Below are 27697 nucleotides of genomic sequence, written 5' to 3' on the forward strand. Positions count from 1 at the left end.
AGGGTCTTACTGGTTTAGGACAGTCTATTGCTTGAGGGGATGCTTTGCCTGCAGGATTTTTTGCCTGCGTTAAGAGATAGGCTGGAAAGAATTTAATCAATTACAAAGTTTGAGATCAAAAAGGAAGCAGTTGAAGTCCTCTTTCAACACTAAGTAATCCGTCTTTGAGGAAGCTGGGATTTGTGTGTGTGTGTGTGTGTGTGTGTGTGTGTGTGAAAGAAAAGGCAGCCCCTCGTAGGGGAAGGGATCATAGCCCAGCCTCTGGAGAGGCGGTTTTAACCGCAGCATTGCCCTTAACCAGCGAAAAAGTAGGTGGTTCAATCACATCAGCTCTCCGAGCCTCAGTATCTATAAAACCAGGGGTAGGCTTGATGGGCCCCGTCTCGCTGTAATTTTCCACTCTGAGGCTTACGGAGAAGTCCATACAACGAATTAAATTCCTTCAAGGACTGCTGGAAGTGAACTCAATGGTCAAGGCTGAACGATTTGCTCTTTTGGTCCAGTATGGGCGGCCATAGAGCACCAGTCCTGTTTAACTGATTAATATACCTTGCCCAGACACGTGACGATCGTTTAAAACTCCGCATCTTCCCCACTTCTCCCAGAACCCAGGGATCTGGGAACGTGGGAACCCAAGGATCTCGCTTTAGCTGCAAAACCCCGCTCCTGGAGGGGAGGGGGCGGGGAGGAGGCGGGGGTGGGGGTGGGGGTGGGGCAGAGGTCTAGCAGTGCGCCTGCGTGGTGGGGTGGGAGGACAGAGGTCTCGCTGCCTGCAGTTCGCAAGCTCTGAAAAGCGGGCGGTTTCCTCTCGAGCAGCTGCTGGTGAGTGACGCGAGACGGGCCCGGCGCCGGGGCTGCTGGGTCAGCCAAGCCCGAGGCTGAGTTGGGTCTTCCGGGTGAGGGAGGATCTAGGAACCGGGGTGACTTCCACTCTTCCTCTCGGAGCTGCCACGAGGCTGGCATTATTGCCTAGGTCACTATGTAGCAGGGTTCTCGCATAGAGAGTCGTGACACCACGGCTTTTCTTAACAGGAAGCAACTTTATTCCTGCCGGCACTGCTCAGTTGGGCTCGTACCCGAAGAGCTGAGCTCCGAATGCCACCCGGTGTAATTTTTTACATATTTTCTACTTTTTTAATCTCCCACATGTGGTGATAGATACAAACATGCTGTCTGATTAAGTGGTCTCATGTTACAAGGTCATGAGGGTTGTGGTCACCTACGCGCATAGCCAGGTTACCTTGAGGGTTGTTTTTTTTTTTTTTCCTTAGGGAGGGGGGACCCTACCACAACTAGGTTAGGGAATGCTCTAGAAGAAACGGGGGCAGGTCTTTTGTTTGTTCGTTTTTGGTTGTTGTTGTTTTTTAATGTTGGGTGTAAGCAACCTTAAGTTTGCACGTAATTGTGTTTAAGGTGCATCTGGGAGGTTCATTTAATAAATATTTATTGAGCACCTGCCATGTGCCAGAGGGTGAACATGAATCATTGAACAAACAGACACAAATCCCTGTCCCTTTGGCACTTGCAATCTGGGAAGCCAGTTTGAAATTTGGGCTGTAGATGCAGATATTTAGTAATGTCCATGTGAGTGGTTGGTAGTGGGAGCCAGAGAGGAAGGTGAGGCCAGTGGGAGAAGGGAAGAGCCAGGCAGGAATCTCCCAACCTGTTAGACTTGGGCAGAGGAAGGAGGAAACCAGAAGAGTCAAAGGAAAGGGAGCGACAGGCCGGCAAGAGTGGAGGAAATCCCAGAGATTTCCACCTTTTATAACAAGGCCGGGGTCTGCAGAGCCATTTGGGCAGAATAATTGAACAAGATCAGGATGGGGAAGAGTTGTTTGTTTGTTTTAAACATGTTAGGAAGCTCGTGTTATGGAAATGGTTATGTGTTGTGTTTGAGTGTGGGTTCTGGTCTTTCTTTTGGGCAAGGTCTTCGACCTGTCTCTTCCTTTTCTCCATCTAGAAAAATGGGGACAGATGACAGTACCATCCTCATAGGGTTGTTGGGTAGAAGGGGTTCGAGACAATGATTATAAAAACTTTAGCCCCGTTCCTGGCACTTAGTCACATTCAGAGAACCTGCTGAGAGAAGTGCCTTTCCTAAGATCCCACGTGATTAGAACCAGGACGTGTCCTCTGCTCTACCTAGTTCAGTGCTCTTTTCTAATGCTAAGCTACAAGGGAGATTCTCAGATAACACAGTCTTTATGAGCAGCACCGGAGTGAATTTTTCAGTTGACCATTGATTTGGTGTTATTTTGGGATATTACTTATCACTAATTGGGAATCCATTTAATATCATAGCAACCAAATATGGTACGCTTAACATCAGTCAAAAAAGAGTTGAGTGTCCTCCCTACTCCTTCACTGGGGATGCATTTAACACCACCACCGCCTGTCCTCTCAGATCTAGAACTTGGTGTGTCATATTTTAGGATTTTAATTTTGTAACCAAATCAATTCTTTATCCTTTAAATGTGTTGTTTGTTGTGCTCTCAAGGGATATTGTGCAATTATCTTACCTTAGTTAAATCTAGTGTTTGACAGTTGAAAAATTTCTAATTTTTTTTTTTTTTTAAATTTTTTTTTTCAACGTTTATTTATTTTTGGGACAGAGAGAGACAGAGCATGAACGGGGGAGGGGCAGAGAGAGAGGGAGACACAGAATCGGAAACAGGCTCCAGGCTCTGAGCCATCAGCCCAGAGCCCGACGTGGGGCTCGAACTCACGGACCGCGAGATCATGACCTGGCTGAAGTCGGACGCTTAACCGACTGCGCCACCCAGGCGCCCCGAAAAATTTCTAATTTAATACAGAGGGAGAGAAATTTAGTGGTGTGCTTTTCATGCTGATAAAAAGTATTTGGACAAATCTACAGTGTGCATATTTTAGAGAAAGCACACATAGAAAGTAATCAGAGAAGAGGGCAAAATATGAAACTTATTTGGGAAGAATTCCTTTGATTGAAAATTATGATGCTGTTAATAACCTCTCTGGGGCAGTTATCTTTGGACCCAGCATCAAATGGAAAATTTTGCTTTTTAATTCTTCCATAATTTACACACAAGGTGATTCAGTAGAAAATTTCCTTTTAAAAATATGTTTAGCCCTACAAGACATTTTGGACTTCTTGATGTGAGGGGATAGGATGCACACAGTAACATCTTTAAAGATTCTTGCTTAAAAAAATTGAACCTGTGTCTAAATCGAATCTCTAGATCTAACTACCAGTCAAGGATAGGGAGGCGGGGGTGGGGGTGGGGTGGAAGGGTGGGGATAGAAGAATGAGGTAAATGACACCCTGAAGAAGCAATCAAAGGACATTACATAGACAAAGGAATTTAGCAACAAATGTTTCTTCAGCATTCAATGGCATGAAATAAAATCTGTAAAATGGGGATAATAATACTTAATAGAAGATGAGGAGATACAGTGCCAACACCAGAATTTCATTTTGCTTCTTTCATTAGCTTAAATTGTAAGCCCAGAATAAGCTGATCCTTTACTTCTTTGGCTATTTTGTATTTCAGAATTTCCTATAAGGTGAGAATTTAAAAATGCTTTTAATGTTTTACCTTTTTTTTTTTTTAAGTTTTCTTTCTTTCTTTCTTTTTTTTAATCCCTCCACTCAACATGGAGCTCAAACTCACATCCCCAAGGTCAAGAGTTGCATGCTCTTCTGACTGAGCCAGCTACCACTGATGTTTTGCTTTTGTATAAATAAAACTACTAAAGTAATTTCCATTTTGACCAATGAATAAAAGAATTGTTGAACATTTGGTTACATCTCAAACAGCTAGTGTTTTTGTTTTGCTACTAGATTAACTTCTAGCTCTGGAGGAATATATCATGTTTTCTTTTAATCAAGTCACAGTAGGAGGCTTAATCAGGACGGTATAAAAATGAATGTGCCTGAATTATGAAGCCAAAAACATTTGTCTTACTCAGTCTTTTGATCTTGTTCCTATCAGTCAAAAATTGTAATTAGATTTAGTCTTTCTTTGCATATTTGCTTTACGAGGCCAACTCTGGCAGGAGACTACATCTTTTCTGGATCCCAAAGATGGTTTTTTCCTCTCCTTGTTCGGAATCATAAGTGTGCTTTCTTTTTGTTAATTCTTGACTATTTTAAAACTTTGTGATTTAAAAACTTTTCTGTTTATAGGAGTTGCTCTATACAGAAGTCTTGTGAGACCACTGTGCAGCAAGGTGATGATTATACAAAGAGTGGTATTGAATTCCCGACCTGGTATGTATTTGTATCAAAGACCTGGTCTTTGATAATTATTAGTGAAAATGAAGGAACAAAAAGTAATAGTTAATGTGGTAAATTAAGGTAGGAAGATATTAACCCTAGTAGAGATATTGGAAGAAACTCTTTAAATAATATAGTATTCAGTTTTTTAAGTGATCACTTATCAAGGCTATCTGTTGAAGAAAAAAGGTATTTTAGAATTATTGTACTTAAAATGCTATATTACCCAGGGCACCTGGGTGACTCATTTGGTTAAGCATCTTGACTCTTGATTTTGGCTCAAGTCATGATTTCACGGTCATGAGATCGAGCCCTGCATTGGGGTCTGTGCTGACAGTGTAGAGCCTGCTTGGGATTCTCTGTCTGTTTCTCTCTCTCTCTCTCCCTGCTCTTTCTCTGCCCCCACTTGGACTCTCTCTTTCTCAAAATAAATAAACTTAAAAAATATTACAGTACAAATATAACGGCTTTTGTTTTTTACTTGCAGTATGTATTGTTGATTCTTAAAATTTGTCTTTCTGTTCTATGTGAAAAACACTGACCTATGTCTGTGCTGACATCTAACCTGAATCATAGAAACTTAGGTCTGAAAATAACCTGAGAGGTTTGGGCCCATGCTGCTTTGGTTTTACTGTTTACTCACCGTGTGGCTTAGAAAAATCACTTACCTTCTTCCCCCCAGCCCCTTACCTTTTCTGACTTCCATTTTAGAAAAGTGAGATGTTAGATTAAAGTGTTTATTCTTTTTCCACCTTAGACATTTGATGACTCAATCAATAGGAAGTTTGCTTATGTTAACATAACTGAGTAAGAATACACTTCGATGACATTTTCTGCTTACAAATTTTTCTTTCTATATTTTAAATTTTCTAATTTCCTAATTTTCAAGACTTTATTTTAAAGTAGGCTCCACACCCAACCTGGGGCTTGAACTCACAACCCTGAGGTCAAGAATCACATTCTCCACCAACTGAGCCAGCCAGGCACCCCAAGGCTTTACTTTTTAAAAAAATTACATTCATCCTCATGGGCCCCTCCAGCTCAAGCCCCATCTCCGCCTGTGGTGTTGCTTTCGTAACCTTGCAGCATCCCTTGTCCACAAATGCCTGCCTATGCCTATCTGAATGCTGGTGGCCTCAGCTGGGATGCCCAGTGATAACAGCCTGCACGCAGCCCCTCCTGCAGAACTTAGCAGCAAGACAATCCCTGCCTGCCACCTGACCCTGATGGGAGATGAGAGAAGCTGGGGCTAGGTCTCTTCTCCCTCATTCAGCATATCGCATTTGGAGAGAAATCGCATTAAAGTGAAGCTTCTGACTCTCCTACATAACCTATCTAAAATTGGATTTGGGAAATGGCTTTGACCAAAAAAAATTTGATGAGCAAATTGGACATTTGAGTCCCATTCTATGTAACACTGTCACATACAGACACGGGCCCATATCAAACTTTCCTAAGACACTAGTACATTCGGAGTCATCTCATAAAGTTAAATTTTATTTTGGAAAAAAAAAATTATGGGGTGCCTGGGTGGCTCAGTCGGTTGATTGTCCTACTCTTGATTTCAGCTCAGGTCCTGATTCTAGGGTCATGGGGTCGAGCCCAGAGTCAGGCTCAGTGCTGAGTGTGGAGCTGCTTGGGATTATCCTTCTCTCTCCCTCTGCTCCATTTGCACACGCTCTCTCTCTCTCTCAAAAAAAAAAAAAAAAAAGAGAGGGCATCTGGTGGCTCAGTTAAGCATCCAACTCTTGATTTTTGCTTAGGTCATGATCTCACATATTGTGAGTTTGAGCCCTGTGTCAGGCTCTATGCTGGCATCATGGGGCCTGCTTGGGATTTTCTCTCTGTCTCCCTCTATCTCTGCCTCTTCCCCACTCGTACTTTTTCTCTGTAAAAAAATTTTAAAAATTACATTCCAGTTTCCATTTCTTCTTAAGATGAGGAAGGAAAGTTTACATAACTATTTATTTTGGCTGATATGTTTCTGTTATGTTGTAAAATTTGATTTTCATAATTAAAAAAGATGGCTGTGAGTTTTTACTTTTTGAAATCTTACAATTTTAAAACAGATGAGGTGATTTACCTGTAATAATCTTTAAAAAGGAATTTTGAAGTTGATGGCAATATTTTATAGGAGCTTCTTGGAGAAGATAAAGAGCAACTGAAACTATTTGAAGAATTTATGCTGAGTTACAGAAAAATTACAGAACAATATAGATGTATTCATGTCTGTATTAAAAGGGAGTTCTCTGAATCCTAGAGTTACCTTTTAAAGAATAATAAATACACTTTGGCTCACGTCATGATCTCATGGCTTGTGAGTCCGAGCCCTGCATCTGGCTCTCTGCTGTGAGTGCAGAGCCTGGAGCCTGCTTTGGATTCTGTCTCCCTCTCTGTCCCTCCCCTACTCACGCTCTGTGTGTCTGTTTCTCTCTCTCAAAAATAAATAAACAGTAAAAAAAAAAATCACAAGGACATACATTTAAAAAAAGAGAAATAATTACATAAGAAAGTGACTTTTTGATTTTATATTTTCCTTAATATTTTAGGAAAAAATGGTAATCCAGTGGCAGAAAATTTCCGAATAGAAGAAGTAAATTTACCAGATAATATCAATGAAGGACAAGTACAAGTGAGAACTCTTTATCTTTCTGTGGATCCTTACATGGTAAGAATCAGGATTTTGTGACTTGGTGAAGATTAATTGTATTTTCATATTTTTTATGTTGCATCTGAATTTCATTGTGCAATCCTCATGATTAATAAATAATTTGAGCAATTATATCTTGATGCCTGGGAATTACAGGTTGTCTTTGTTTTTATTCACTTGTGTTGTGGAGGAATGTTGTAGAAGAAATGTTTTCATCATAGTAGTACATGTTAATCCGATTCTTTCAAATGTCCAGATCACTTCCTGGTTGTAAATAACATAGTGAATTAGGCTTGGAAGTTCTCTCAGATTGATCTAGTTTACAAGGCAGGCTCTGAATAAGACCTTTATTCTAGTTGGTTTCTTTTTGAAGGAACAGACTCACTTACGCTATTTTTAGATAAAGAAGATTTATTGAAAGATATTGTGAAGGACTACAGTTGAGAAGCCCTTAGGCACATGGACTTAGTCTCTATAAAGACAGATAGATTTGGGGGCACCGGGGTGGCTCAGTTGGTTAAGCAACCAGCTCTTGATTTTGGCTCAGGTCATGATCTCATGGTCGTGAGTTTGAGCCCCACATCTGGTTCCGCGTGGAGTCTGCTTGGGATTCTCTTTCTCTCCCTTTCTCTGTGCCCCTCCCCTGCTCGTGCATGTGCTCGTGCCCCCCCCCCCCCCAAATAAGTAAATAAACATTAAAAAAGAGAGAGATAGTTTTTTATTCTTTTCCTGTATGAATGCTTTTTATGTTATTTGCCTGCCTGATTCGAACCTCTAGTACATTGTTATATAGAAGCGGTGAGAGTGAACATCTTTGTCTTGTTCTTGATCTTAGGGGGAAAGCATTCAATCTTTCACCATTAAATATGTGGGATGTAGATGCCCTTTGTCAGGTTGAGGAGATTTCGTCTTATTCCTGGTTTGGTTTCTGATTTGTTGAGTATATTTATCATAAAGAGGTGTTGGGTTTTTTTTATTGTGATAAAACAGATCTAACAGTATGCCATTTTAACCATTTTTAAGTGTATAATTCAGTGGCATTAAGAGCATTCGGTGTTGTGCAGCTGTTACACACTTTCCATATCCAGTACTTTTTCATCATCCTAAACAGAAACTCTGCCCTTTAAATAATAAAATCCCCATTATTCTCTCCCCCCAGAAGCAGTTTTAGATTTTGTCATGTGCATTTTCTGCTTCTATTGAGATGATCATGTGGTCTTTGTTTTTTAGTCTATTTATGGTTTGTTATATTAATTAATTTTCAGATGTTAAATCCGTCTTGCATTCTTGGTCCTGGTGTGTTTCCTTTGATACGTTGTTGGATTTAGTTTGCTACTATTTTCTTGAGGTTTTTTGCATCCATAAAGCTGTGAGACTATATTCATCATCTATTGTTTCCTTGTGATGTGTTTGCCTGATTTTGGTATCAGGGTACTCTGGGCCTCAGAATGGGTTGGGAAGTGTTCCCTCCTCATCTGTTTTTGGAAGAGTTTGTGAAGAATTGGTATTCTTCTTTCAACGATTGGTAGAATTCACCAGTAAAGCTATCTGGCCTGGGTTTTTCTTTTTGGAGAGTTTTTAAATGACTAATTCAATGTCTTTATTTGTTGTAGGTCTACTAGGCTTTTCTATTCCTTTTTGAGTTGGCTTTTGTAGTTTGTGTTTTTCTGGGAATTTGCCCATTTCATCTAAGTTGTGTAATCTATTGCCATCGGTTCTTAGTATTTCCTTGTAATCCTTTTTTTTTTTTCTGAAAGATAGGTAGTAATGCCCTTTCTTTTATTCCTGATTTTAGTAATTTAAGTCTTGTTTATTTTTCTCTTAATAAACAATAAGCTAAAATAAGCTTCAGTTTAGCGAAAACTATGTCAATTTTGTTAATTTTTCAAAGGACCAACTTTTGGTTTTGTTGATTTTTCTGTATTGTTTTCCTGTTGTCTATTTCATTAATTTCTGTTCTTTGTACTAGTTTTACAGCTTCCTTTGAGTCTTTATTTATGTAAAAAAAAGTTAAAAGAAAATCAGGATAGCTTATTCAATCCAACTGGGTTGGATCAGTTAGTTGACTATGTACTTTGGGGCAAAAATTACATTCTTAGCTCAACCAGAATAAATTCCAACAGATAATAAAAAAAATTTTTTAAGTGAAACTATAAAAATTTTTAGAAAAAACATGGGTAAACAATTGAATGATGTTGGGGAAAGACTTTGTAAGAATGACAGCAAACCCAGCTAATAGGAAAGAACATGATTGATAAATAGACCTATTTTTAAAAACATTGTATTTTGTAAAACATAATAAAACAGGATGTACGAAATCAAAAGATCCATGGCAAACTTAGACAAATTTGCGATAGAAATAAAAGATAATAATGGCTGATATGCAGAAAGTTTGTCTATATTAGCCTGTGAAAAGTTGGGCAAAGGGACAAATAATCAATTTAGAATCTCTTTATATATTACTGTTCTTGTACATATGCTTGCTTCCTGCTTTTGGCTTTTAGAGTGCCCTGGTAGGGCACAGAGAAAATCCTGGCTGACCTCTTCTCAGGCTTCATTTACAGTGGAGACCCAATTGGCAATACCAATTTTCTGCCAGGGTAGTTGTAGCCTTGGGAAGGCTCCTCTTCCCTCTGATCCAGGAGTGTAATTCAGGCTCTGTCTTCAAGTAACACCAGTCATAGTTGATTATGCTTACCACGGAAAACAGTTTGACGACTTCATTCAAAATTCTTCCCAGGGTAGCAAGAAATTTTTCTTTATGGGCTAGGGGAATGAAGTGGTGACTGGTCTAGAACATTCTAAAGAGACAAAAGACAAATAGATACTGAGGGATAAATTAGGGCATTGATTTCCCATAGATCTAAAGATGCTCCACCTTTCAGTGGAAGCCAAGACAAGCTCAGTCAGGTTATCAGCCTCAGTACTCTAGACTGTGCTGAGCAAATCACATGAGGAGAATAATTACCACAAATTCAGGAGAAAAATGGCAGTGCACTATTTAGTATTCAGAGTCAATTCTTGATGATGATTGGTGTGGAGTTCTTAAGACTTCAACACTTCAATGTATAAATAAGACATAGCTCAGGGCATCTAAGGATTACATATGCCCTGATGAACAAAATGTAAAGTGTATCACTTAAGTCCAGGATAATAAATACAAAGTAAATTAAGAGAACACAATTTACCAAAATAAAACCAAGGTTCAGGGATAGAAGGGTTTTAAAAATGAAACAGAACAGTCAAAAAGGAATAGTTGAAAACAAGCAGAAAGGATGTGTTTTTCACAGGATTCTCGAAGTTGGAACAAACTTCCTGTTCAGCAGAATTCCCTCTAAGAGACTTATAGTGAGATAAATTCATGACCCAAGGATTTTAGGGGTGGAGAGATGATGAAACAATTAAGATTATGACATGAACTGGATTCATGATCTTCACTTCTAAACACCCCCAACTTCAAAATAACAACAAAAAACCTCTTTTTCCTCCAGGGGAGTATATAGCTCCTCTGTCCACTCATTTCATGCTACAAAGCACTGAGTTTTTCTTGAGACTGTCTCTTCGTTCTCTGTGTTCATTCTGTACGTCAGTCTCAGGTCCTGTGGATCCTCCTTCCTAAGTACATCTCAGTTCAGTCCACTTCTCAGTAAACTTCAAGGACGTGTATTCAGTCTGAGTCATCATTGTTTCTTTTTCTCCTAATGGAGTATCCTTGCAAACACTCTTCGCCCCCTTAGACTGTCTTCCACACTGCAGCCAGAAATGGTAGTTGTATAATAACAACTAATCACGTCACCTTTATGTCTAATGGCTTTCTTTTAGTCTTGAGATAAAGACTAACATTTTGGGCATGGTCTAAGATGCTACATAGTCTGGTCGCTGTTTGCCTGCCCAGCCTTGCTATATCCTATTTTACTTCTTCCTCTGGGATGCTGGCCTCACTGGGCCTCTTTCTTGTGTAACACACCGGTGCCTTTTTTGCTCAAACCTTATATTGATCATGTTTTTCCTTTGCTGTATTTTTTAATGCTTTCATATCTTAGGAGCTTTCCTATTCCTGGAGAGACAGCTCCTCCCAGCATATTTTAGAGATAACAAACAACTTGCCTGGAACACACCAAACTGCCTCCTTCATCTAACTCACACAGGTGATTTTCCCTGCCCCAAATCACGCCAGGGCCTGGTACCAGACAACTAGGGACCACCCCTCTAAGCCAGATCCCACTGAAATTATTCAAGCTGTCTCCTCCTAAACTTACTCAAATTTCCCTACCCTGTCTTGTCCATTTCTTCCCCCTGAAACCATAATAAAGACTCTGGGCCATGCTCTTCTGTTGCTGTTTTTTCTTCCTAACTCTGGTGCTTCCCCCTGTGGCCCTGTGTGGTATGGTGTGCTCCTCCTCTTGGGACTTGTAAGTAATAAACTCTCTTCTTTTTTATAATACTTGTATTTTTGTTTTTTATTTATTTTTTTTTTTGAGAGAGAGGGTGCAAATGAGTGAGGAGCAGAGAGAGAAAGAGAATCCCACAAGGGGCAGAGAGAGAGAGGAGGAGGGAGAGAGAGTGGGGGAAGTGGGGCTCACCCAGTGCAGGGCTCGAGCTCACCCGAAGCGGGGCTGTAACTCATGAACTGTGAGATCATGACCTGAGCATCGTGACCGAAGTCAGATGCTTAACCAACTGAGCCACCCAGGCACTTTAAACTTCTTTCAAGGCAGGTGTCTCTGTGTCTGTTGTTCTTCCATACCTGACTACAACAAAATCCTGAGTACAATTAAAACAAGCCTTTATACGTGTTGTCCCTCTGTCTCCCTCCCGCTCCTTTCCTGTTACCTGCCCAGTCCCTATTACTCTCTTAAAGCCTGCATTAAAAAGATTTGCTTTGATAAGTCGCCTTACACCCTCAGACTCGTCTTCTCTGTTATATTTTCTCAAAAAAGTACCTTGATCTTCAGCATTTCTTCCGGTTGTAATGAAGAATGATCTGTGTAGTTCTTAGATGCCTGTCTTCCCTAATAAAAAGTAAACTTATGAAGACAGAGGTCTTATTTGTCACTGTATTTCCAGTGACTGGCATGGCGTTTATTAAGTATTGATTAAAGGAAGGAGAGAAGAAAATAATTTTGGTTCTTTTTACTAGACATTGTTCTTAAAAAAAAAAAAAAGAACGTATCCAAATTCATAACTCATTTTAATCCCCATGTTTACACAGTATTTTCCATGGTTATATTTAATGTATTATACTCTTTTTATTTTATATTTAAGTGACTTTATGTATATTTTCATATGACAAACGAGTCCAAATATTATTTTGGTGGTTATATAACATTCTATTGTGTTGACATCATTTGCTTACCTATAGAGAATTACTGTTTGTACTTTCTCTGTTAGCCTTATTTAAGAGTCAGGTCCTTGGTCCGGCAGTATTCAGTGGCTGCTGCACTTGCTTTCCAAGAATACTTGGAGGGGCACACTAGCAGAAGTGTAGTTAGTATATTCTCATAGAAGCTTCTCCCTCAATTCCCTGTTTGGTCATTTACCCCGGTGAACTGAACCCACATAGTCAAGGAGCCGTCTATCTTTTCTATCTCCTGGACCACACTGTAGGCCTCTACGTCTTGGCTTTCATAAGTGGGCAAGAGTGAGCCACAGAGAGGAAGAGAGCCTTGATTACTTCCCAGAGAAATCTTTAGCTCTATTCCCATGGAAAGATGTGGTGCCATTGTGACATTTTGCCTTTGTAGTAGAAGAGAACATCCACCCAAAGTTATGGGGTATGATGTAGGGCTTGGCCTGAAGCTGTGATGAACAACCGTGTAAAAATTGTTTCATTTCTTTTGGGTTATTTCCATTGGGGAAGCAGAATTGCTAGGCCAAAATAAATGAATAATATTACAGTCTCTATGTTGGTAGTTTGCTTTCTATAAAAATTGGACAGTTTTATAACAGCAACATGTTAAGTGTAGCTAATGCACCACAATCCACTGAAACCATTGACACATTATTTTTGCTAGCATAATGTAATATTAAATTTGTTTAAAAATTTTAACAGCTTTGTTGGAATATTATCACATATCATACAATTTATACATTTAAACTATACAATTCAGGGTGCCTGGCTGGCTCAGTTGGAAGAGCATGTGACTCTTTTTTTTTTTTTAAATGTTTGAGAGAGAGAGTGAGTGTGTGTGTGCACGTACACACTCACGAGTGGGGGAGGGGCAGAAAGAGAGGGAGACAGAGGATCTTAAGTGGGCTCTGTGCTGACAGAGGCTCTGGACACTTAACCGACTGAGCCACACAGGTGCCCCAAAAAGAGCATATAACTCCCGATCTCAGGGCCATGAGTTTGAGCCCCAGTTTGGATGTAGAGATTACTAAATAAATACATTTTCAAAAAATAAAGTGTACAATTCGGCGGTTTTTAGTCTGTTTACACAGTTGTTTAACCATTACCACAATCTGATATTAGACCATACTTAAAGTCCTTTCTAATTGTACTTATTTTTTAAATTTATTTTAAAAAATTTTGGGGGCGGGGACACCTGGGTGGCTCAGTTGGTTAAGCGTTCGACTTCATCTCAGGTCATGATCTCTTGGTCAGTGAGTTCAAGCCCTGCATCGGGCTGTACTGACAGCTTGGAGCCTGGAGCCTGCTTTGGATTCTGTGTCTCTGTCTCTCTCTTCCCCTCCCCCACTCGCACTCTGTCTCTCAAAAATGAATAATCGTTAAAAAAAAATTAAAAATAATAAAATAAATTTTGATGTTTATTTCTTTTTTGAGAGAGAGAGAGAGAGTGCAAGCAGGGGAAGGACAGAGAGAGAGAGAGGCAGAATCTGAAGCAGGCTCCAGGCTCTGAGCTGTCAGCACAGAGCCCGATGTGGGGCTCAAACCCATGGACTGCAAGATCATGACCTGAGCTAAAGTCAGATTCTTAATGGACTAAGCCACCCAGGCGCCCCTCTAATTATACTTCTTTACTTGTTAGAGAGGGGATACATTTTTTTTAAAGATAAAGAATAACTGAAAAGAAGATAGAAATTAAGATAAATTTAATTTGTTTAACACTTTACTTAACATTACCGACTATATACCTTTCTTTTAGTCACCCGATAAATTAACAAACTGGCCGGTATTATCAGGCAGAATTATCCTCATCAACATTTTCTTCTTTTAGCGTTGCAGAATGAATGAAGACACTGGCAGTGATTATATAACACCTTGGCAGCTGTCTCAAGTGGTTGATGGTGGAGGTATTGGGATTGTAGAAGAAAGCAAACACGTACATTTTACTAAAGGCGATTTTGTGACTTCTTTCTTTTGGCCCTGGCAAACCAAGGTTATTCTGAATGGAAACAGCCTTGAGAAGGTGATGTATAATATACGGTACAGTAAAACCTTGGTTTGTGAGCATAATTCGTTCCAGAAACAGGCTTGTAATCCATAGCAGTCGTATATCAAAGGGAATTTCAAGAATCGTTGGCTTAGTTGTGATCGTGTGACATTTGACTTCATGAAGTACTCCTGTTGCAAGACATCGCTCGTTTATCAAGTCAAATAAAATTTTTTAGAAATGTTTACTTGTCTTGTGGAACACTCGCAGAACAAGTTACTCACAATCCAAGGTTCTACTATCTGGGTCTTCCCCTCCCTATAAATCATTGTGCATTTGGCATTCGGTTCAGTGTGTTATCAGGGAAAAAAAAATAAAAGCATACATTTTCTTTTAGATGGCTGCTAAAATGTGGAAAACCTTTGTTTCTTTTCCACTGTTGGCCATAACTATATGACAGTTCTTAGATTATTAGTGAATAGTGTTGTTTTTCATATTTAATTTATTTCTTGAATTTTACATATATAAAATAACACCTGAATTGTAAGCATCAAAAAATAATTTATACCAAGGGAGCCAGAAGTGCTCTTATAGTTGTATGCTTTAAAGTTTCCTACAAAATTGCCATTTGACTTAAACTCATTTGGTTTGTGCTTAAAATTCCATTTTGTATCAAAAGTCCTGAGTTCAGTGTCTGTTGTTAGTTGAATTATGTGAAATTACCAATACTTGTCTGTATTGACCTATAAAACCTGGCAGCTTCATGTAATGCAACCCAATTTATGTCATCAGGGAAGTTATTTTATGTCTCTGAACCTTAGTTTCCTCATGTGCAAGATGAAAATAGTAGCTCTTTCACAACTGAATGTGGAAATTAAGTGCTATGATAAATATGACTAACGCTTTCCAAAAAGCTTTATAAAATTTTAGTATTTTTCATTATTAGAAATTTTTTTTTAATTTTTTTTTTCAACGTTTATTTATTTTTGGGACAGAGAGAGACAGAGCATGAACGGGGGAGGGGCAGAGAGAGAGGGAGACACAGAATCGGAAACAGGCTCCAGGCTCTGAGCCATCAGCCCAGAGCCTGACGCGGGGCTCGAACTCCCGGACCGCGAGATCGTGACCTGGCTGAAGTCGGACGCTTAACCGACTGCGCCACCCAGGTGCCCCCTAGAAATTCTTTTTTTTTTTTAAGTTTTTTATTTTGAGAGAGAGAGAGAGGGTGCGAGGGGGGTGAGGAGAGAGATCTCACGAACCATGCATGAGATCATGACCTGAACTGAAATCAAGACTTGGATACCTAGCCATCTGAGCCACCTGGGCAGCCCTGTTATTATGAATTCTTATAATCAGTTAAAGGTGACTGTTAAAATACAAACGATATGTGGGAGATGTTATACAATAGTTTTCAACTTAATGATACCAGTAAAATATATTTTATTATAATCAGTTAAAGGTGACTGTTAAAATACAAACGATATGTGGGAGATGTTATACAATAGTTTTCAACTTAATGATACCAGTAAAATATATTTAACAAGAAACTTCTTAGCAGGAAGAAATATTCAGCAGGTTCTGGTTTTTCCCCGTCATTTTACTATGGAGGGAAATGGGGCAGCTGGGGAGAGCTTCAGAATGCTTTCAGCACAGTTATTAGAAATGAAAAGGAATTCAGAAGGGATGGAGAAAGGATATTTGCTAAACACAAACCTGACTCCCAAAGTTTCTATATTGGATTTACTAATAAATATTACCTACATGATATATTTTTGTGTACTGTAGACCTAAGTATTGTTGACTTTAATACCTTGATTGCCTTTATGTACACACTAGATCTGACAGCCGTTTAAGACTGATGAATACAAATTGCCATTTTGTTTATGGCAGTTTAACTACAAATCAAATTAATGTGGTGAATCTTCTTTCTTTGAAAAAGCTTCTTTACGTATTTTTGAGAGAGTGAGCAAGAGAATCCCAAGCAGGATCCGCACTGACAACCCAGAGCCCAAAGCAGGGGCTCTATCTCACGAACCATGAGATCATGATATAAGCTGAAATCAAGAGCCAGATGCCCAACTGACTGAGCCACCCAGGCCCCTTGGAATTGCTCAGAGGTTTTAAAACCTTCCTACTTTGCCTAGTGTTTTCCCCTTAAGTGTTTCTTTCTTTCTTTTTTTAAATATACTTGGTGGCATTGATAAGAAAGAATGATGTCTTTCATGTAGAATTCTTTAAAGTTTTTGTTTTTTACTATAAAGAGAAGTAATACTTATTTTTTACTTTGTACAAGTAAATTATAGAATTTTCACAAGACTGAAGAATGGTTCACTGTTCTAGAAACCATATCAGGTTGTTTATTAAAATCTGCTTGGAATGCCATTACAAAATACCATAGACTGGGGGCTTAAATGACAGAAATTTATTTTCTCACAGTCTGAGATCTAGGTGATGGAAAATTTGGTTTGTAGTGAAGTCTTTCTTCCTGACTTGTAGTTGGCTGCCTTTGTGCTGTGTCCTCACAGGGCATTAGCCTTTCTTCTGTGTACGTGCAGAGAAAGACCTCTGGTGTCTCTTCCTTTTCTCATAAGGATGCAAGTTCTGTTGGATTAGGGCCCCTCCCTGATGACCTCATTTAACCATGATTATCTCCTTAAAGGCCCTGTGTCCAAATATAGTTATATTAAGGGGTAGGTCTCAACATCAGAATCTGGGGGAACACAACTCAATCCATAACAGGTTTTTCTCTGCCTTGTTGATTTAAAATAGGAATTTCTAGTATTATTTTTTAAAGTTAGATGTTTTATTTTAGGTAGACCCACAACTTGCGAATGGACACCTTTCATACTTTCTTGGAGCTATAGGTATGCCTGGTTTGACTTCCTTGATTGGGATACAGGAGAAAGGTCATATAACTGCTGGATCTAATCAGACAATGGTTGTTAGTGGGGCTGCTGGTGCTTGTGGATCCTTGGCTGGGCAGGTAAACTTTCTGAGAACTATTTGATTTTCTAAAAACTTGAATTTATGGATACATGTATATAATTTAAAATATAAAACTGAACAAATTTATAATATTATTTTATATATTTCTGGTAGGAATGATGTTATTACTTGCTTAGACTCTCTTCATAACGATATGGAAAATGTAGATTTTTGTATTTTGTTCTCTGTTAACCAGAAATAGACATGGTAAATGCTAGAGCATTGCTCTAATCAATATAAGGAAGAAACCCATAGAGTACCTATCTGGAATTTCATGACATGAATTAAAAGACAAACTCATATTTTTAAAAGGAATCTTCAAATAAGAGAGCACTTACTGGGTTCTAGAAATACAGTAAAGATTATAATAGAATTTTAAAGTATATTGTTTTATGACTAACAGTTTTTATTGAAACAAAATATTTTATCATAGGCCTGAGAAATATTGAATTGCAAGTTAGTGATGTTTTGAGTCTACTTCTTTTATGAAATCAGCTTTAAATTGTGAGATTTTAACATTCAGACTAAGTCTGATTTTAGTCAATCTTAATTTGTTTTTTAGCAGTGGCATTATATCTGGTCTTAATTCTTTTGGTTTCAAATTACTTTTAGCCAAATTCCTGTAATCTAACCTAAATTGTGATGAACACGCTCATATACTTGTGATATCTTGTATACTCACATTTTTACACTTAAATGTAGCAACGGAAAGTTGTTTACTTTTTTAAAATCTCCCCCCTAGATTGGCCATTTGATGGGCTGTTCCAGAGTGGTGGGAATTTGTGGAACACAGGAGAAGTGCCACCTTCTGACCTCAGAACTGGGCTTTGATGCTGCAATTAATTATAAAAAGGGGAATGTGGCAGAACAGCTCCGTGAATTTTGTCCAGCTGGAGTGGATGTTTACTTTGACAATGTTGGTGGTGACATCAGTGATATAGTGATAAGTCAGGTTGTTTGCCAATTTGTTACAAATTTGAATGCTATATTTTGTTTGCTGTGCTTTTCACCTGATACCGAAAAAAACCTATAGAATTGTAGGGTTTATTGTGAGAAATAATGTTAATGGTCAGTATTGTAATTTAGTGATGCAGAAGAGCTTGCTGACAACAACTTCCGTTTGCTTGCAGATTTGCATATGAGCATCAATTTCAGTTCTTTGATAGCAGTATTGTATTTTTCACCTGCAATTTATTTTTATCAAGAGTTATAGTTGTAGGGAGGTGTGCCTAGCTGGCTTGGTTGGTCGGGCACAGGATTCTTGATTTTGGGATTGTGAGTTCTAGCCCCACATTGGGTGTTAGAGATTACTTAAAGATAAAATCTTAAAAAAAAAAATTACAGTTGTATTGTTCAAGTGGTGAAGTTTTGACCCTAATTCCTCATCAACTAACTCACTCACAGCCATGGCCTCTGACTTTGGGTAGGGAAACGATTTTCATAGATTATAGTTATTTACATATTTTTAAAAAAAATTTTTTTTAACGTTTATTTACTTTTGAGACAGAGAGAGACAGAGCATGAACGGGGGAGGGTCAGAGAGAGGGAGACACAGAATCTGAAGCAGGCTCCAGGCTCTGAGCTGTCAGCACAGGGCCCGACGCGGGGCTCGAACTCACGGACCGCGAGATCATGACCTGAGCCGAAACTGAGCCACCCAGGCGCCCCAGTTATTTACATATTTTTATTGACAATGTTATAAAATATCAACATTAGCTATTAACACAGCATTGTCCTTTACTCTGTATACACACACACACACACACACACACACACACACACACACACACACATATATATATATTGCAGTTGAGGTTAAATTATTTAAAAATTCTCTTAACATTTATTCATTTTTGAGAGTGAGAGAGACAGAGCATGAGTTGGGGAGGGGCAGAGAGAGTGGGAGACACAGAATCAGAAGCAGGCTCCAGGCTCTGAGCTCTCAGCACAGAGCATGACGTGGGGCTCGAACTCACGGACCGTGAGATCATGACTGGAGCTGAAGGTGGACGCTTAACCCACTGAGCCAGGCACCCGAAGGTTAAATTATTTAAATCCAAGGAAATACTTTACTGCTGCTACTACCAGTAGCAACAACAATGATGATACCGGTGTAATTCTTTTGTGCATTACCAAACTCTCAATTACCTCTGTTCCTTTGGAAGGGACTGGTTTCCTAGCTAATTAAAACTCTTAAATACATATAAGGAGTAAATCTTCAAAGCAAAATCAATTAATTGGCACCGAAGGATTAAATTACAATAGTCAAGGAGGCTTTCGCTGAGGCAGCCATAAAATCAGTAAACATAGGAAAGGCATATATCTTAGGGTATAATCATCAATTTTTCCTGAACAGATGAATCAGAACAGCCATATCATCCTGTGTGGTCAGATTTCTCAGTACAACAAAGATGTGCCTTATCCTCCTCCACTACCCCCTGCTGTAGAAGCAATCCAAAAAGAAAGAAACATCACAAGGTATGGACCACCCTTTTCCCCTTATTACCAGATTCATGAGTTTAAAGATCATAGATGTATATGAAATGGTAGTGTTTTTCATATATAATTCTTCCTTATTATTTTTTTTTTAAAATTTTTTTTTTTCAACGTTTATTTATTTTTGGGACAGAGAGAGACAGAGCATGAACAGGGGAGGGGCAGAGAGAGAGAGGGAGACACAGAATCGGAAACAGGCTCCAGGCTCCGAGCCATCAGCCCAGAGCCCGACGCGGGGCTCGAACTCACGGACCGCGAGATCGTGACCTGGCTGAAGTCGGACGCTTAACCGACTGCGCCACCCAGGCGCCCCTATAATTCTTCCTTATTAAGTAAAACTTGAAAATGGACATTTTTTTCAGTGTTTAGGTTTTTGTTAACTAGAGTCCTGGCAAAAAAACTTTTTTTTTTTTTCACATTTATTTTTGAGAGACAGAGACAGAACATGAGCAGGGGAGGGGTAGACAGAGAGGGAGACACAGAATCAGAAGCAGGCTCCAGGCTCCGAGCTGTCGGTACAGAGCCCTTCACGGGGCTCAAACCCACAGACTGCAAAATCATGACCTGAGCTGAAGTAGGACGCTTAACTGACTGAGCCACCCAGGCGCCCCCTGGCAAAAAATTTTCTAAAAAACATATCGGTTCTATCAATTTTTCGCAAGTCTTTTTTTCCCCAAGTGATAGAAACTCAACTCACATTGGCGTAAGTGCAAAGGTAATTTATTGGCTCACGTTTCTGAGCAGTCCGGTATTAGTATTGGCTGGACATAAGGTTTGGATAGTGGCATCACCAAGCTTTTCTCTACCTTTGGGCTGTGCTTTCTTTTGGGTTGGCTCTGTTCCTTTGCAAGCTCTTCTCTTGCAGCAGATCAAGAGGATGACTGTTATCTCTAGTCTTACATGTTACCAAGTTAGTAACCCAAGCAAAAAGAGAAAGCTCTCTTCCTCTCAGTTTTATCAAAGCTGATACTGGCTCCGACTGGCCTGGCTTTGGTCACAGGAGAGTGGGGAAAGGATATTACCCACAAAGTAAAATCACAGTGCTAATTACCAAACAGGGTTTTAATGCTAGCCAGACCAAACAATAGAAGCCCGCTACACTTACACATGTAACTACACCTAAAACTGTATCTGGCCTGATTCTGTGTGATTAAGTCCTGATGTTTGAAAGACTAACAAATATTAGAGTTCTGGAATGATTTGATTTTGAGCTCTTTCACCCTCCATAGTCTCTGATCATTATCCTTTTCTTCCCAACTACAGAGAAAGATTTCTGGTGTTAAACTATAAGGACAAATTTGAGTCTGGCATTCTACAGCTGAGTCAGTGGTTTAAAGAAGGAAAGCTAAAGGTAGAACTTGCCTCTATTCTTTTATCAATATCATTGATATTGACATAATTATATACTTTTGTGTTATTTGAATTTATTATAGTGAACATATTAGCTTTGTAATAGGAATTCCTACAAAATTGCACTGAATATTGTAAATTAAGTTTACTCTCAGGTGAGTATAACTTCCTAATTGAGAAACCCTCTACTGTCAGTCGCTTTATCTAAAATTTTATTAACCTTTACTTTTCTTAGATTACAATACAAGATAGAAAGGTGTGTTTTTTTCAAATTTTAATATTCACTAATTTAACAAATATTTATGGAATGCTACTATGTGTTAGAAGCTGTGCTTTTTTTCTTTCTTTTCCTTAAAGTTTATTATTTATTTTGACAGAAAGAGAGAGAGAGAGAGAGAGAGAGAGGAGAGAGAGAGGAGGACAGAAGATCCAAAGCAGGGTCCATGCTGACAGCAGAGAGCCTGATGCAGGGCTCAAACTCACAAACCACTAGATAATGATCTGAGACAAAATTGGTAGCTTAACCAACAGAGCCAGCCGGGTGTCCCTAGAAGCTGTGCTTCCTCAAAATCTTTTAAGCACCTCCCTGTACCCCTATCTCACCACCACTATACTTCTTTTCTGCCCTCCCTGATAGCCTGATATATTTCTTGGTTGCTGGCTGAAAATCAGGAGTTATTCATCTGGGGTCTAGAGGCACTGACCTGGGATGTTCTTGAAACTTGCAAATGACAGGCAAAGTTACATGTGCGTGTGCTTATGTTTATATACTTTGTTTTCTGAAAAGAGGGGATAGCTTGTGATGTTGCCAATTGAAGATTAGACAATGGGAAAAGAGGATTTTATTTTTTTAGGAAGATTTTATTTTTAAAAATCTTTCAATAGGAAACTTCTGTGCTATGTCCATGAAATGAAGAATATCTATTTTTAGACAGAAAGTGCTAAATAGTATTACTGCCCTTTGCCAACATGGAGAATATTACAGTTGACCTTGAACACCTCAGGGGTTAAGGGTGTTGACACCCTCCATGCAGTTGAAAATCCCATGTATCTTTTGACTCCCCCAAAACTACGAGTAGCCTACTATTGACCAGAAGCCTTACTGATAACATAAACAGTTGACTAACACATATTTTGTATGTTATATGTAATTTGTACTGTATTCTTACAATACAGTAAGCTAAAGAAAAAATGTTATTAAGTAAGTTACAAGGAAGAGAAAATACATTTACAGTACTTATTTATTGAAAAAAAAATCTGTGTATAAATGGACCTGCACAGTTCAAACCCGTGTTGTTCAAATGGTCAACTTTAAATAGACATGATGAGGGGCGCCTGGGTGGCGCAGTCGGTTAAGCGTCCGACTTCAGCCAGGTCACGATCTCGCGGTCCGTGAGTTCGAGCCCCGCGTCGGGCTCTGGGCTGATGGCTCGGAGCCTGGAGCCTGTTTCCAATTCTGTGTCTCCCTCTCTCTCTGCCCCTCGCCCGTTCATGCTCTGTCTCTCTCTGTCCCAAAAATAAATAAAAACTTTGAAAAAAAAAAATTTAAATAGACATGATGAAGTCTAAAGAATACTATATTTGGTTATTTTGACTTACAGATTAAAGAGACTGTGGTAAATGGATTGGAAAACATGGGAGGTAAGATGAATGTAGGTTTATGTATCATATGCATGAGCTTAGCACAAATATTCCCTTTTTTCCTTTACTTCTACTTCCCTCGTTTTTTTTTTCTTTTTAAATCATTTATTTCTTTCCTGTAAACCCATCCTGCAGGTTTACTTAAATATGTTAATCAAACTCCATTAAAGTTCAGCTTAATGGTATTTAAGAAAGTATTGTTTTCACATTTCAAGTCATCAAATAAGTATTTCTTTGGTTTTGAAACAAGTTATGAAAAAAATACAAGTATCACAAAAGTCATTTACCTTCTAGGTAACTTTTTCAGATTGAATCGTTCTAAGACATCATAAGATTATATTAAACAGATTTTCAATATTTAGGGTTTTTTTTTTTCCCTAACATACACAGATTTCAACATTCTTTTGTCTGTTTAAAATGAAAGAGATTAGATCAAACTGTTTTTTGTTTTTTTTTTTTACCTTTTTAGGAAAAAATATTTAATACATTTGGTCAATATGTTTACTAAACAACTTAAATTTACTCATTTTCCTGGCATAACAGATGCATATTTTACTTAGTAAAACTTTATGGTTAGATTTCTATTATTTTTAATAGTAACTGAAAAATTGTTTGTGCTGGCATTTTATCCACATACTTATTTGCTTCTAGTCTTCAGATTCTATAAACAGTGAACACTGAGGTAGATACCAATTAAACATTTCTAGTTTGGGTAAAAACACATTTTTAAGATGTAAATTGAGTTAGTTTAGTGGCTTTGCCAATATTTCACTTGAGGTTCTCTTCATGAAAATTTCCTTCTATAGTTAATATTAAAATAATTGAAGAAATTATTCAAATTAATTGGATGTGTTGGACCTACTGATAAACATGTATGATAGTGACATTTAGGTTTTCATATAACCTAGTTTGTTTGTTTTCTTTCTAGTTGCATTCCAGTCCATGATGACAGGAGGTAACATCGGAAAGCAGATAGTTTGCATTTCAGAAGAAACCTCTTTGTAATATGTATAAGCATCTTCATCAAGGAAATACACAGATTTCTTTCCATTTTACTCAAAGATTTTTAAGATATTTCACAAAAAAAAATCTTAGACTACAGATAGCTTTTTTTTTTTATGTTGATTTTTGAGAGATAGAGACAGAGTGTGAGTGGGGAGGGGCAGAGAGAGAGGGGGACACAGAATCAACGCAGGGCTCAAACCCACAAGCCATGAGATCAGGACCTGAGCTGAAGTCGGATGCTTAACTGACTGAGCCAGCCAGGTGCCCCGAGTACAGATAGCTTTTGATTTGAAAATGTGATCATAGGTAATATTTTCTAGTTGGATAACATTTTTTCCTTTATCTTCAATATCATATATGTTCTCTGTATCCAACATGACTATTTACAATAATAGACTGAAGTCAACATGACATATTTTTCTTTCCTTTACCAATATTACATATGATGTTTTGATTAGACAGTCTGAAACCCATAGAGATTTGATATAACTCTTTAGCAGATCATACAAAATAAACAGATTTTTATAGTTAATAACTTTCACTTAAAATAGAATGCTTGAGGGGTGCCTGGGTAGCTCAGTCGATTAAGCATATGACTCTTGATTTTGGCCCAGGTCACGATCTCCCGGTTCATAAGATGTAGCCCTGTGTCAGCATCGTGTGCTGACAGCGTGGAGCCTGTTTGGGATTCTCTCTCTCCCTCTCTTTCTCTCACATTAAAAGAAATATATATAGAATGCTTGAGAAGACACATTGTAAATATACGTTGACCTGGAAATGCTTTACATAACTCTTGAACTGTAATTTGGTGTAAGAATAGAATTGGGATGGGCTTTCCATGTGGAGATGGAGATGGCAGTGTGTGTGTAGGGGTTTTGGGGGAATCCAGAGCTTGTGGAGCAGTTTTTAGGATACAGAGCAGAGGCTTTGTGTTGAGAAGATAAATAACTGAGGTCAGTTAGGTCGATGGAGACAGTAGTTTTACTAGAGGATGATCTATTTGTGTTTTGCTAAATAATTTACTGTATAGTCTAAAAACTCATATTGACGAAAGCATGTTTGTTTTAGGTTAGCAGGCACACACTGTCACATAGTGTAAAGATTTCGAGGGCAAATAGATATAAACATCACTTGAAGTCCTAGGTGATTAGAAAGATTAAGACAACAAAGACAGTTTTAGCAAATGACAGGACTTAAAAGAAAATGACAGGACTGACTGAACAAATTAACAAATGGTTCTGAACATGAGTTTCAAGATCTATTAATGAACCTCTAAATAAGAGGGTTTGTTTCATTAATTTAATCAACCATTTACAAGAATAAAATCGAGGATATTTTTCTAAGTGTTGTGCTGGTTTATGGTCACCTGTTTACACCCTGCAATATACTTTTGTCTATAACATTTGTAGAAAGTGGATTGAAATTTTGTTAGTAATCAATCACTCCAGTTGACCTCAGTGTTCTCTTTCTTGTTTTATATACCTTTCCTGGACTGTTTTGTCTCCAGAAAGGTCTGTATGTTGATAACTCCCAAATCTACACCTCTATTTCTGACCTTTTACTTGAGCTGGGGACCTCCAAGTAAAATATCCTTGTGACACCTGGGATAAACTCTGTTTATCTAAAGTGGAATTACCTTTCTCTTACATGTTTCTACTTTGTTTTTAAATCACCATCGTTTGTGCACCCAAACTACTACTCTCTCACCCATTCAGATACCTGTTATAAAATCAAGGCTTGTGTTTAACCTTGAGAATACCCTTCTTAGAGAACTCCTTTAATTCCCACTGCCACGATCTTGAGTTCCTCGTCCTTTGGCACACAGCAAGTATTCAAAAATTAAGAATTTGAAAAGTCTGTCAACCCCATTAAGCTCTAACACGTGGTGGCATCCAGCCTGGAACTCAAGTGTTCTAGTCCGCGGTGTGGATATCCGAGAGCTCTTTCCATCCCAACACAGGGAACCCAGACTCTGGAGAATTCATATTACCAAAAAAGTTATACACCTGAGTCTCAATTCTTACCCCGTCCCGTATGCAATGCAGAATCTGATTCTGCAAGTTCCCTTCTCAGTCAGTGAAGCTTTGAGATCCTCTTCACTGATAAATGTTTAAGTAGGGCTCTCTTCCTCGCTTGCCTCCGTCGTAACTAATTCTGGTCTCAGCTGACAGGAAAAACTACCCCTTCTGTTGCTGCAAGGAAGCAGTGACGTCACGGCTGGCACGAACTGACCCCATTTCTCGGGTTTCGTAGACCACGGGGCCCCAATGTCGGGAATGAATAGGAAGCGAGAGACCTCCTGGCGTCCGGGGGCTCAGCCCGGCGCGGACAGCCCGGCCCCAGGCCTCCATCAACGCCTTGGGGAGACCCCCACGCGGGGCGGCAGCTGTCCAGCCTGGGGCGGCGAGTGGGTGTGAGCCTTGGGGGCCGGCCAAACTTCCTGTCCCGCGCTGCCGCTGCTTCCGGCGGGAGCCGGAAGACGCTGTGTGTGGACGGAATTCGGGACCGACTGACGGCTAGCAGGCTGCCCGGGACGGGGAGGTGAGCTCCGGGCTGGGCCAGGCCACAGCCGCACAGCTAGGTGGTCGCCGAGAGGGAGGGAGCCAGTACCGGTCCCTCGGGGGCTCGGGCCGAGTTCGACTCAGGAGAGGACAGGGAAACCGCCCCCCCCCTTGGGCACCCCTCCCTTATCTGGCGGGCCCGGGAGCGGCCGGTCTGAAGCCCTACGGCTTCGGCCCTTCCCCTCGAGGCGTTTTGGGGCCGGTGTTTCGGCTCATTTGCTTGGTTTTGGGGGCCGGGGCTTGGGAACAAGACGGTCCTGAGAAAGCTAGAGTCAGCGAGTCCCTAGGGCGGGGGCTTCTGGACTGCACCCGCAGTCGAGCCCTGCCCGCGGGCTTCGGGGCCTTACACTAAGGCCGTTGCGGTGGGGCAAAGAGGATGCCGAGGAGACTCTGCCTTCGGTATTTCAGTCCAGAGCTACCCCTTCTTTCATACGTCCACTTACTTTCTGGGTCTCGAAGAAGGAAGGCTGCCCGCTCTGAGGGGCTTTGGCTGCTAGCTTCTCCTTCGCCTGTCATTTCAAGGCGAGGCTGTGGGCTGTGGGTGTTTACAGCCTTGTAGGCATTCCAAGGTTTAATTTCTCCTCCGACGTTTCTTCAGAGAAAAGAATGCAGTTCGGCTGTTGAAGTTTATCCCACTTGCTCATGAGGCTTTGAAATGCATTTAGGCACCATTTGGAAGTTAAACATTACTAACTTGGGACTTAAGAATTTGTGCTTCTTCACTTTGGCGCACGGGTCAATGCAACATATTTGCGAAGTGAATAGAAGAAACATTTTTGAAATAAAGCCGGTGGCATTTTGTTGTTAGGGAGTGAGAAATTTCACCTGTTTTATCTTACTTAGTATGGACAGAGTAAAGTCAGCTAAACCGAAGATTTAGGTTCTAATTTTTAAAAATTCTGCATTTAAGTAGATGTCTGGTTTTTGGCAAGTTACTTAATCTCTACCTTTTTCCCCCCTTCTTTGTAAATGAAGAGGCTTACCTATTTATTCAGCGGGTATTTCCTGAATGCTTAGTTTGTGCAAAGCATAATACTCAGTTAATGAGAGTAGAATGAATAAGTTCAACCACTTTAACCAATGAGAAAGTTATACATGTAGACACCTAACAGCCTAGACAGGATAGAATCGTTGCTAAAATGAGGTGAAATAGCGTGTTGTGACAACACTATGGAAAGGACAGATTTGTTTTCACTGGAGGGAAAGGATCAGAGTCTTAGTGGAGGATGGCATTTGAGTTGGGTATTAAAATCTGGGAAGGAGGGGCTCCTGGGTGGCTCAGTGGGTTAAGCGTCAAGCTCTTGATTTTGACTCAGGTCACGATCTCACTGTTCGCGGCATGGAGACCCGTGTTAAGCTCTGTGCTGTCAGCGGGAGGCCTGCTTGGGATTCTCTCTCCACTGTCTCTGCCCCTTCCCACTGC

General features: G+C 39.6%; 2 protein-coding genes across 10 annotated transcripts in view; both read left to right on the forward strand.

The window, feature by feature from the left end:
- The first annotated feature begins 733 nt into the window (after window positions 1-733).
- On the forward strand, window positions 734-26972 carry PTGR2 (prostaglandin reductase 2). Of its 6 annotated transcripts, XM_047864754.1 has the most exons (10): window positions 734-822; window positions 4163-4246; window positions 6802-6920; window positions 14081-14272; window positions 17049-17219; window positions 17964-18173; window positions 19578-19699; window positions 20981-21068; window positions 22669-22708; window positions 23637-23853. In XM_047864754.1, exons 2-10 carry the CDS (start codon window positions 4210-4212, stop codon window positions 23711-23713), a joined length of 1056 nt encoding a protein of 351 aa, XP_047720710.1. In that variant the 5' UTR covers window positions 734-822; window positions 4163-4209; the 3' UTR covers window positions 23714-23853. The 6 variants fall into 6 exon arrangements, 5 of the variants coding, with proteins under 5 accessions (XP_047720710.1, XP_047720712.1, XP_047720713.1 ...); XR_007153453.1 differs by lacking the exon at window positions 17964-18173 and having other exon boundaries at window positions 17049-17100; window positions 23637-23835; XM_047864756.1 differs by lacking the exons at window positions 20981-21068; window positions 23637-23853 and adding an exon at window positions 26954-26972 and having other exon boundaries at window positions 22669-22683.
- Window positions 26098-27697, forward strand: part of ZNF410 (zinc finger protein 410) — a 50826-nt gene continuing 49226 nt past the window's right edge. For all 4 annotated transcript variants that reach the window (XM_047864730.1, XM_047864732.1, XM_047864731.1 and 1 more), the window contains exon 1: window positions 26098-26254. The gene's annotated coding sequence lies outside the window, so the exon portion shown is untranslated. The remainder of the gene's footprint in view (window positions 26255-27697) is intronic.

The sequence above is a fragment of the Prionailurus viverrinus genome, chromosome B3, assembly GCF_022837055.1.
Source record: "Prionailurus viverrinus isolate Anna chromosome B3, UM_Priviv_1.0, whole genome shotgun sequence".
Lineage (NCBI taxonomy): Eukaryota > Metazoa > Chordata > Mammalia > Carnivora > Felidae > Prionailurus > Prionailurus viverrinus.

Excerpts from the sequence above, each read along its gene's own strand:
- PTGR2 (XM_047864754.1), top strand. The coding sequence starts at position 4,210 with ATGATTATACAAAGAGTGGTATTGAATTCCCGACCTG. Across the intron at positions 6,921-14,080 it reads TTTCTGTGGATCCTTACATG|CGTTGCAGAATGAATGAAGA; the intron begins GTAAGAATCAGG and ends TTCTTCTTTTAG. Across the intron at positions 21,069-22,668 it reads TTAAAGAAGGAAAGCTAAAG|ATTAAAGAGACTGTGGTAAA; the intron begins GTAGAACTTGCC and ends TTTGACTTACAG.